General features: G+C 34.8%; 1 protein-coding gene across 3 annotated transcripts in view; it reads left to right on the forward strand.

Annotated features, from left to right (window-relative positions):
• The window catches only part of Vha100-1 (V-type ATPase subunit a family protein Vha100-1), a 33,287-nt gene that overhangs the window by 6,755 nt on the left and 14,451 nt on the right, over window positions 1–12,081 (forward strand). For all 3 annotated transcript variants that reach the window (XM_089700278.1, XM_089700276.1, XM_089700277.1), the window contains 3 exons: window positions 7,530–7,656; window positions 8,587–8,763; window positions 10,767–10,979. In XM_089700278.1, the coding sequence (XP_089556404.1) occupies window positions 7,530–7,656; window positions 8,587–8,763; window positions 10,767–10,979 (517 nt within the window). The remainder of the gene's footprint in view (window positions 1–7,529; window positions 7,657–8,586; window positions 8,764–10,766; window positions 10,980–12,081) is intronic.

Here is a 12,081-nt window from a genome sequence, read left to right on the forward strand (position 1 = left end):
CTTCTAAGGTTTATATAGGTACCTTGGCGACGGATTCTGTTTGCATTTTAATCTGCCAGTTAATGATACTGCATAAGGATTAAATGAGATGTCCTATAAAAGTAGATTTGATGCCATAAAACTGTTTAACTTTCAGTAAATTTCAATTACTTGGCAAAAGCTATGATTTTATTGCTACACGATAAAGCAAATCAAGCCTGAGATGAATCATTATTGACGGACGATTAATTAAACATCGTTTATAACGTTAATTTAGCCTTTGATTACACTTAGGTATTAAGATAAACCAGCTGTAAACAAATTTCTGAAAGGGTATAAAATCTTAATTAAACTCGTGTTTGTTAATCCAATAAAACTAGATTCGATCTGGATTTGAAAGACGCCGTAGTTTTATAGGCGTGATAAATATTTTGTTTGTAACATATAATCGTAAATTGTACACAATACCATCTTCAAATGACTGCATTAGGGAGATTAAGACCATTTCATATCCTTCCTAACAACATGGAAATAATATTTCTCATCAACATAATGCTGTTACAAAACTTAGGTTTCAAATTTCAATGTAGCATAACGAATATCGATATTGATACTCTATATATAATAATTTAGCCACCTGATTGCAATCAGGCATTAGCAATAACATTGCCATTTCTGAAATTCTTGCCCCTTTCATCCATTCGCGGTATCGGGGAATTTCCACCACGTATGCAATGTTTTGCAGTTTGAGGAACTCGATCACTTGTTTATAAACTGGAACCGTTAGGTAGCGGACGTTTACCTCGACAATCGTGATTTGTCAATATTCAGACGATAATTTGTGAAAAACGCCCGATTTTATTCACCTCAGCAGCTGCTATGAGTCAATAACTTTCTTTTTTCTGGCCAAGATTGAAAGTCAAGGATCTGTTTGTTTTGGTTACGATTACGAGTTGAGGTGACTTATAATCTTTTGAAGCTAATTGTTCTTGAATTCTCGGTGATGTTATAAAAACTGTAACAGACTACCATATGAAGGTTTTATCTTTAAAATTGTAATCAATTTTTGGGATCAAGACCTCTTGTCTTAAGGCTTTAATAGGGGCTAGCGACCTTGGCGACGATTTACAAGGCGGGATCGGGAGACGACCGCGGAATTTACCGTAGTAAAAGTACGTATAAAAATTATTAAAAAGATATTTGGATATGGAATCAAAATTTAAAACAACCATGCCCTGTGTTTCAATTTGATAAACACACTGTAAAAACACTACAATAATTGATGTTATATTGACTTAGCGTTTTGGTTTAAAGTCCAAAAATCGACCTCAGTTCATGATTTTTTTCCAAAAAACCTGATTGTAAAATAAACAAATTAAAACAACCATGCCCTTTATCATATTCGAAACTTTAATATACATTTTTTTTAGATATGTACATTAAGTATCTAAGAAGAAAAACGGTTATAACTAGAGTTAATTTTCGGTATTAAAAGGGAACTCTACCCGATTCAAGCCTTAAGGGTACCTTTAAATCATTTTGGAATTGAATTAAAGATCTGTATAGTGTCAGTTAGTGTTGCCTATCTGTTTAGTTAGAAGTGTTCTACCCTTCGTCCTCATAAATTGACAAACAATATGAAAATATAAATTGATACATCATCATCTACATACGTCTTCTTTACTTTTGTGTAAAAAATAGGGCGAAGAATTTGTAAATGAAGCGAAGCGAAGAGTAGTTAATGCAGTTTTGGTTATTCTAACCTCCAATTTACAGTCAGTTACGATTCTAGAGAACGTTTCTTCAATTCCTGAAATTGTGTATTTTAGATAAAGCGATAAATGACTGCGGTAACCCAAATTTGTTCTGACGCAACATTACGATCTTGCGAAATATTTTATCTGATTAGTGTCTGTTGGATGAATGGAGTGTGTATTTTATGAGTATACAACGTGCGAGAATAGTAAGAATTGCCATAATGGATCACTTTGTCAACTTGATATATTTTTTTCAGTTGGATCACACTTCAAATTGGTAGTGTCTAGAAGCTGTAGGATTGGATGATGAGCATATTCAATAATTGTCTATTAATCTTTTATTGTCGTAGAAGGGTCTATGGTATCCTGAATACTAACTATACTTCAATTGTGATGTAGAATTCATCATCTGTAGCCCATTATGTTCCCACTGCTGGGACACGGGCCTCCCGTAAGCGATCAGGCCGTAATCCACCAATCTGACCAAGTGATGTACAATTAGAGACGCCTTAATAAAGATACATATAATACATTGTTAACTAAAATATGTCGTAATTTATATCCAACTAGGCTTCTTCCATTTTAGCAGTTTTTGTTTTTAATATTTACGACGTTTCAAACCATAGAAATCTAAATAACAAGACACATAGAAGTGCTATAATGTCATAATTCGTATGAAAACCGCTGTCGCCAAAATCAACACATTTAAACCGATAGCTAAACAGTACACACAAGTAAACTATGCCTTTTATTGGACAGCTTGATTTTAGTGAAAACTAACTTAAATATTAAATTAAGCTTTTTAATATGTATCCTAACGCACGAATTTACGGTTTATTTTAGAATAACATCCCTAAGTATATGAGACGTTTTGTTTCTTTTTGCTCCAATAAGGTTGAAATTTGTGTTGAACGTGATAATAAGAATGCTCGACTGTGTCATTCATTGTTATTTCGATTACTATGGTGACACTCGTAATACTTGTAAATATTCTATAATTTTAAGGAAAAACGGCATTATTTCTAAAAAAAAATATTTACCGATGAAATATTATTCCTTTATTAGTATAATTACAACTTGTGGAAGAATTTCCGCAATGGGAAAAGCTGAAACACACCATGTTTACACACATACGTCTCCAGAGCAACTGAACTGTGACGAACACACTGGTGGCACAGCTAGTGATGTGAAAGTCACCTGAGTGGCGACAAGGTCACGCGCGCTTACGACTTCTAGTGTCTTGTTATTTAGATTTCTATGTTTCAAACCTTTTAAACGTCCATACCCTATTTATTCAACGTATAGCGTACTTAATTTACCTTGAAATTCGAAATGAATGGGAGCCTCATTATGCACGTAAAGGAAAAATTGATTACTAATCGTACGAGTTACGTTTAATTATTATGACGATTTGGTATTTCCAGAAATGTTACTAAGTTAGTTTTATATTTTTTGTCTAAAATTGGTATTTTTTTTACGGTAACATGCTTGTTGTTGGCAGCTTTTTGGTATAAAATTATTTTTTTATACAAAAAATATGCTAATACTTCTATGACAGTTAAATAAATATTTTGTAAATAGCATAGAATACATTTAAAAATATTCTGCCTCTATAAGTTCTTGAACTAAATAGGCATAATACACCGTCCCAATTTTAAAATGTCCCAATATTTGAGACCATTTGAAATTCCATATCAAACATGAAAATAATAACATGGATCGGTTCTACCACGTCACCTGAAATTTGTAATGCTAAAATAAAATAAAAAATGACCATTACCTGTTTAAAAAAAGATTTATAAATACTGGTAGCATAGCTCGTGATGACAATTTGTACCATCTTGTACCCAAATGTATAAATTTAACTCAATTATCTAAAGATCGTGGCAACTAATGTCCGTGGGAACGTTTCAGCCAGAGAATGAATATATTTTTGAATCGACGTCCATACAATCGATGATTGAAGGCTTGCCTCGAGGTCGCTTGTCAACGTACAAGAATGGATATTTAGGTTTTTATAATTGATTTCTGTAAAGCATTGTGTTTGACTCAAAAAAGGTGAAAAAAATACATTTTTTGTTATTTTTTATTCATAGCGAAATGTATATTGTTTGGTATATGATGAAAGAACTGGACCACAGAGTTTTTTTTTATTTTTTGTTAAAAAGACGCTGGCAAATCGCAGTGCACATAATTTACGTTTTGTAACTAATGGTGTTGGTTGATTGGAATTGTTATCTGATGTCCACTTCTTTTAGTTTAATATAATAATAATATGGGAGATATTGATCATGAACAACTTTTGAAAAAAATATATATATATCATTTCGTTTTTATTAATCGTGTGAGATTTGTACAAGATAATAGGTTCGAATATATCATTTTCACTGTGAAATTTATGTTTAAAAATTCTTGGCATTGCCACTAGAAAATACATAAATCGTGAATATTAGACATAAAACAAAAATTTGAAAAGTTTCGTCTGCCTTCTCAGACGGACTTGGTAAGACGCCAAAATGACGAGGCATTACATCATACATAATGATAAAAAATTAAAATGACACTTAAATCTAACTGTTCAAGTATCAAATTCATTTAACCCACGTGCTATGCAGTTATGGATGGTTTGTCAGAGAACATAAGTTTCTTTTTTAAAAACCTTGAGACCGGACGATTACATTTACGAAGTGAATCCCCATTGCATGCTAACACGTAATGAGACTTATGGCCTTGTACTAAAGTTGATATTTAAATAAAAATATGTGATTACACGCAGGATCACCAGACTGAGCGTTTATTGGTAATTAAATGAACAGTTTTACGAGGGATTGAACTATTTTATAAACTTCTTAGTTTGCTCTGTTCAATATAACCTGCATCTCTTCTATTTATAAAGATTGATTCATTATTCACGTTTTTTTTTTATATAATACCATAGCGTAAATCGTAATATTAATATCTGACACGGATTCTCCTTCAGCTTGAATCTGTTCATGTACAAGGCGAATCCTCCGTGGTCAGTACTTGTGTGGTGTGGTGTGTGATGTCTATTTTCCTGACTACCTAGGCCCGGTACCTCAGTGAAGTGGTCTTCAGGAAGTGACATTTGCTAAAGACCACCTTATATCATAAGTTATAGAGATGAAATTCGAATGACAATTTGAACACTACCTTATAATTATTGTTAGCAAACGGTGTCTGTGTAATTAAATATGATGATAGTTTAATTAAAAGAAATAGCACACATTTTATTCGAGAAACATTTTCCGCACTACCATAGCGCATATTTCTAATATCAACATTAGAAGGTCGCGATATCTAATCTCATTCCAGAGATTTATGCTTATACTGCGTTTATAAGAAAATGTCGTACGTATGTCTGTTCGTAGAGGCGATTTGTGATTTTATACGAAATTTATATTCTTCGTAGTCAATTTCGTCTTCTGAGATACGGCAATAATTGTAATACCTAAAATCTACTTAATAAATTTGTTTAGTGTTTTCGTAAATGTCTTAGTCAGACTTAAATTTTTTTACAATAGATTAGGCCTTGGATGCGCATGGCTACGTTAAATTCTTCCAGAATTCGTAGACAGTAAAATAGATGCCGTGTTCATGCATCATCACTAAAAACCTGTATACCTATTCAACGCCAGTTCAAATATTATTCTCCCTATTTTTCGTCATACAAAATAGTGTCGTACCCAGAATACAATAATTTTTATTTCCTACAATGCTACACTAGCCATGTGTCAACCAGATAGCTGGATCGAGAGCAACATAATATCTTTATTAGTCATAGTTGTATTGTATCATGTGATTCCCACTCATAGTATGTACCTATAATAATGGTCGATGACACTGAATTGACTTTTTATTATGCGTATTGGTTTTATCTCGGAATTCATAACTTCCATGAAAAACCTTCTCTGCAGCTTCGATCGTTTAATCTTCAAAACGCAAAGGGGCTGACTGACTGACTGATCTATCAAGGCATAGCCCAAATGGAAACTTGCCATGAAGATGCTCTATGATGTAGGCATCCGCTAAGAAAGAATTTCAATAAATTCTAACTACCCTCAAAGGGATAGAATAGGGGATGAAAGTTTTTATCATGAAAATTTATTTTGACCACGCGGGCGAAGCCGCAAACAACAACTAGTATGCGAATGAAATGCCTATGCACTGTCTATCTATATTTTATCTCGGCTCAAAATTTGATTCAGATGTCTGGCCAGTAATCAATCAGAGTTTAGATTTGTTTTTTTTTTTTGTTGAAAAACGTTACAAGTAAGAATTTGTTAGGAAATCATTATTTAACACTTCTCTTTACGTTACATTATTTAAATATACAAGTATTTATCAAACATGGGTGTACAAGGTCCAAGATTTCACACCACTAACTTTGGTGATTGAAGAGCATTTATATTAGTTAGTGTGCCTAATATGAATGTGTATATGTTCAATAATAACATCACGTGTAGTCCCTTTTGTATAAACGGTGTTACTCTGGTCTCAGTTTTAACCATATTTAAAATAATATGTGCTTGGCCAAAGGTACGAAAATTATGCCTCTTCGACATTACATATGCGTCGAAGAAAAATGGAATTTGAGTACAATATACAAAAATATAGATTACCTACAATGTGATGCAGTTTCGTCATCAATTATATAACAAAATGTAATTATTTATACCTTATCAGCGATAGTATTCTCATTACGAATGTTACCGTTATCAGCTCGATTTGTAAAAAATCGTGGAAAAAATCGTCCACGATTTTGCACTTATATTGTCGTGATAAGATATTTAAATTCAAGTACTTCCGTCGTTTAATATAATTTTCCATTTCTATTGAATTTTCTTATGTAAATGTGGGTAGTTGTAAGTTTATGATCAATATCTCCATTAATCCATCAGTCCTCGGAATCACAGACACAATAGAAAATCTATTGTGTCGCGCCCCGATCGGGGCTTACGGTGGTCAATGGGTTAAATTAGTTAAACGTTTTGTCAAGGGTGTTTCTTTATTAGTATTCAACATGCATCGTTAGGTGAAAGTCAAACATGCGAATTCAAACCGTGTTCAAGTTACGTAACGTTGTCATTGTTGGTATAAAATGTTGGCAGAATAATTCCTTTTATATGGGTTATTTTTTATCAATTTATATAATTGTTTTATCTTTGTTAAGGTCGTTTTAGATCCGTATGAAAATACCTGTCCAAATGGTTTTCCTTTTAATACTTGATATTGTTTATAAAAAAAAAATACTAGTGTTAGTTTGAAAACTATGTTACAATTTATTATGAAATTTAGAGAGGCATAATTGACCGTGACTTGTAGAGATGATTCATGTTTGACTTTCAGTGGGTATTCTTGTAAATATTCATTACTACGCCCATATCCACCCGTTCACATTTCCAAGAAATCGAATTTATATAGAAATGGGAATACCATGACATGTTACATAGATACGGTTTAACACATAGTATATATGCATATATATGTCGTATCTTTATGTAACGTGAATCCTATATAACGTTTAATATGTTAACTATTTACTCAACAATGTTGCTAAAATGTTTTTGAAAAGGTAATAAGGAACAATTACAATCGGCACACTCGGTGACATAATTATCATGGTATTCCTTTCTAACCAAATTTTTTTGTTCCAAAATCGGAAAACATGGAATTTTGGCTTCGATTTCTTGGCAAAGCATTATATGGACGTGTGGAAATGGGCTAACACTGGCCAATCACCAGTGTGAAGTGCTAAGACCTTTGTCTGCGCAGTTTCGTCGCCGGCGTTATCCTCAGGGAGCGAATCCCGGCATTCGAGAGGATGCTATGGAGGGCCTGCAGGGGAAATGTGTTCTTGCGACAGGCTGAGATCGACACCCCATTGGAGGACCCTTCGTCGGTACGTATCTTTTTGCGTGTGGACTCGAAGGACCATTTTTGGTTTTGTAACTTTGTCTTTTAAGTGAGTGCTTGCTTAAAAAGATTGATTAGATTGTGCAAATTATGTGATCAAAGTTTAGGCTTCCAATGCGTGTGTTTGGAATTCGTTATCATTTCAAGAAAGTTTTATTTACTCCTGATGGTATTGCAGTTATTTTAAATAGAGAAAACTTTTACAATAGCAGAGACTATAGTGATTTAATTTTTGTATTCAATAGCATTTTGCCATCTACCTATTGTTTCTTCCTCTTTTAGAAAATATATAAATGTTCTATGCTTTAAAAGCGATAAATCTTTGAGCCCATTCCGGAGAGGCAATAACTTCTTGCGTCAGACACGCGTCACAGTCGATTGTCTCCAAGTAAACTATTAATGTAGATAAATAATTGTTTACCTTTACGTGACGAACAATATGTCTTCATTAATTTACTACATATTTGCATTGTTGTTTGATTTTTTGTGAAATATGGGTAAAACTGTTAACTGTTTAACCGAAATATGCTCTAAATGATTTGTTAAGGGCACGATGACAAGACACATATTCTTGTTAGTTTTATTAGCTAGTTGAATTATTAAACAGTGAACATTATGTTCATTTTTTCTCGATAAATTTCAAGCACATCACGCTCATCTTGCAAGAACTTTTGAATGCTACACTAATACGATATTATCATTCTTGTTATTACTTTTCTTAAAAGACAATTTACAATAAAGTGTACATCAATAACTTACAAATTTTTTCTTTAAAAATTTGCTAAATGGTCTATTTAACCAAAATGTTTCCTAACGTCGCATAATTATCTCCTAACCTCGCAAAATTGTGTCCTAACTTCCCAAAATTGTCTCCTAACCTCGCAAAACTATCTCCTAAACCGTTTTTATCTTCCAGTCGGACCAAGTGTACAAGTCGGTGTTCATCATATTCTTCCAAGGGGACCAGCTCAAGACGCGCGTAAAGAAGATTTGCGAGGGTTTCCGTGCTACACTGTACCCTTGTCCTGAAGCACCAGCTGATAGGCGGGAAATGGCCATGGGTGTGATGACGAGGATTGAGGATTTGAATACTGTAAGTTGATATATTGGGATGTTTTTGAAGTGAAAACTTCTTTAGCGGCGTTGGGTATAAAATCTTAAACTCGCGTCAGGACACGTGGCCTGATCGAAAAAGCGTAAGACGGATGTTTTTTTTTAGCCCTTATATTCCATGCGTAAGACGGATACCATTCCAAAATATCAAACATGCTGAACGTTAATAATCAAGTTTTCACTTCTGCCGGCACTCCCCCAGTGCAACCCGTATCTTTTTGTTTTTGCAGGACTCCTAGATAGATTGTATATTTGTATATGTAATTATAAAAAAATAAAGACTTTCGTCAAGGACATTTTTATCGATAGGTTTTTGCATCTATTTCACTTGATGGAAAATGACAAGTGACTGAGTTGCATGTTTATTTAGAAGGTAAATAACTATTCACAAGGTTTTTGTTTGCTCTGTTGTTTTCGACGCCTCTTCTTAGCTTAATTCTGTTTGAATGACTACTGAATACGTGTTGGACAAATGTATCATATTATATTATGTTTTTAATTGGAAAAATAAAGTTTATGATTTATATCTTATATATAAAATAAAATTCTCGTGTCACAATGTTAGTCTGCATACTCCTCCGAAACGGGTGGACCGATTCTCATGAAATTTTCTGTGCATATCGGGTAAGTCTGAGAATCGGCCAACATCTATTTTTCATATGTACCACGGGCGAAGCCGGGGCGGACCGCTAGTTACCTTATAATATTATCGTCAGATGAAACTTTCAGTCTTAAATTGTATCGTTCTCTAGAAACGTAAGAGATTCGAAATGGTTAAATATAAGATTAGCAATGGTTCATTATTTAGTTATCAAGTGTTTATTTTCTTAAATAACCACTGTTTGTTGCGTGATTTGGTAATGTTATTCTAATCTAACAGGTAGGTAAATAATAATAATTAAACAGATTTTTTGTACAAGGAAGATTCGAAACATGGAATTGATTTTGTCTAAAAACTTGAGGAAAATCAATTGAAAGTCATGGTGAGATCCAAAAGTCATTGGACCACCATACACCAATCAAATTCGACCTTGTAGCATATCAGAAGCCAATGGAGGCTTATAGGGATGCCGAAAAATATTAAAATCAATAAAAGAATACTTACCAATCTTTATACAATATGTATAGAGATTTTTTGTTGTTGTCATCAACTAAATGCTTCATATGCATTATGTTCTTTGGATGCGTCATACTTTTTTATTGAAAATATTTTTAACAAATCAAGAGTCGGAAACATGTCTTTTTTAAACCAACTTAAAAAAAATCTATGTTAAGGATGTTCATCTATATATTTTTTCTCTTAGTTGTCAACCTTATAGTTCATGACTTTGACACAAAAAGTATGAGTTGAGAACAAGATTATCTATGGTACGAGTTTATGATGTTTTCCTAACGATTAGGCAACTTCTAATGAAAAAGGGTCGTATATAGTCGGTGCAATAAAAAATGGCTTAATTGGGATAAGATTTATGTTGTATTTATGATAAGTTGTCAACAAAGGGATTTGTAAAAGTTCCAAAGATATAATTATTTTTATTACTGAGCGATTTTAGTACAGTGAATTTCTAAAATTCAAAGATCTTCCTTTTGTTAATAAATTTTTGAAACGTTATGAAATATGTAATTTAAAAAATATTCTGTATATTTTGGCTCTTACTTTTATTTAGTTGTAAAAATACATTTAATTTTTCATTTTTCAACGCCACTTTTAAAACCGATTTAAAACCGGTCGATTAAGGACCGATGACAATAGAATCATTTTAACAATTTTTGACGTGACAACGTCTTATAATTCGATAGCCGGCTGCACGCACGAAAAAACATGACTCATGCGGCGTTACCTCGCTCTGAGGCGTTCCATGTAAGGCTTGAAGTGCAAGCGAAAGCGCGGAACGAGCGACAAAGAAGCAATAGGTCGTTGTCACGTTCAACTCGTCAGTAAACCGAATTTACAGACAACCAATTTTTATTATTAACCCACAGGTGCTCGGGCAAACGCAAGACCACAGGCACCGCGTTCTAGTAGCGGCCGCGAAGAACATAAAGAATTGGTTCGTCAAAGTGCGCAAGATTAAGGCGATCTACCATACATTGAATCTGTTCAATTTGGATGTGACCCAAAAGTGTTTGATCGCAGAGTGCTGGGTGCCAGCGTTAGATATGGAGACGATACAGCTGGCGCTGAGGAGGGGCACGGTGAGTTTGAGTTTGAGTTTGAGTTGGGTAAAGGGAGGTTTGTGGGATAAGATATGAGGTATATGTATTATGTGTGTTTGTTGATGCTGTAGAATTTTTTGGATGGGGAAAAATAAATAATAATAATAATAAGGGCGTAGGGATGTGACGACCCCATCGCCCACGGTTGGAATGTCTGTTGTCTACGTGACAACAGATATTCCACCCGTGCAATCAGTCAACCCGCAGGACACCTTGTGGCGGGGTGTCGGGGAGTAGCGACCCCGCGGGAACCGAGTGCTCCCGGGGGAGGCCCCTGTCTTCATCTCCGGCTCGCCTTCACCGGCCGGTCGGAGTGAAGCCTGACGAGGACAGGACCCCCACCTCTGGCTTGCCTTAACCGGCCGGCCAGAGTGGAGTCGCGAGAGCTTTTAGCTCGAAGGGTGGATGCGAAGCGTAAGTGGCGAGTGGGCACGTGATGCTGGACCCTCAGGGAGCGCGTGATCGTAGTTTAAAGTCCAGGGACGCCTCTCCACCCTTAGCTGCTCGCAATATGTTGCCCCCTTGTCGCACTATTGCAGCGACTTATTTCGGGGGCCCATACAGTGAGAGGGCGAGTCACCACCTGCCAACAATTTTTTGCTATATCTTAGTAGAAAGGCAGGTGCCATAGTCTTCCATAGTCCTTAATTCCGGTCCATTAACATCCCATTCCATAGCCCATTTTATTTTGTTTCCTTATCTTGCAATAGTCCTACATCGGCCGCAGACTGCCCAGGACTGTATCTCTATAGTGCAGTCATGGGCAGGCTGCGGCTGGTGTCCCACAACACAGTAAAGTTCTCGAAAGGGCCTCTGCGTGTTGGATCCGTGTCCCCACGTAAGCCTTCCAAAGGACCGGGTACCTTCCTTATGATGGTACCCGAGTATTATGGAATTGAGATACATAATAATAATAAAATGGTCTTTATTTGTTTCTCACAACATTAGAAAGGTTACAAAAAACTTATTAATACTACACAATGTACAGTAGAAGATAACGTTGATTGTATGTATAATTGTCTGTTGTTGAAATGTATAATTGTCTTTATTTTGTATAACATCAACTTTATTTTGATATTTA

Source organism: Colias philodice, chromosome 10 (genome assembly GCF_061535455.1).
Source record: "Colias philodice isolate Cphi_HAF_F1 chromosome 10, ilColPhil1 Martin Lab GWU primary, whole genome shotgun sequence".
NCBI lineage: Eukaryota > Metazoa > Arthropoda > Insecta > Lepidoptera > Pieridae > Colias > Colias philodice.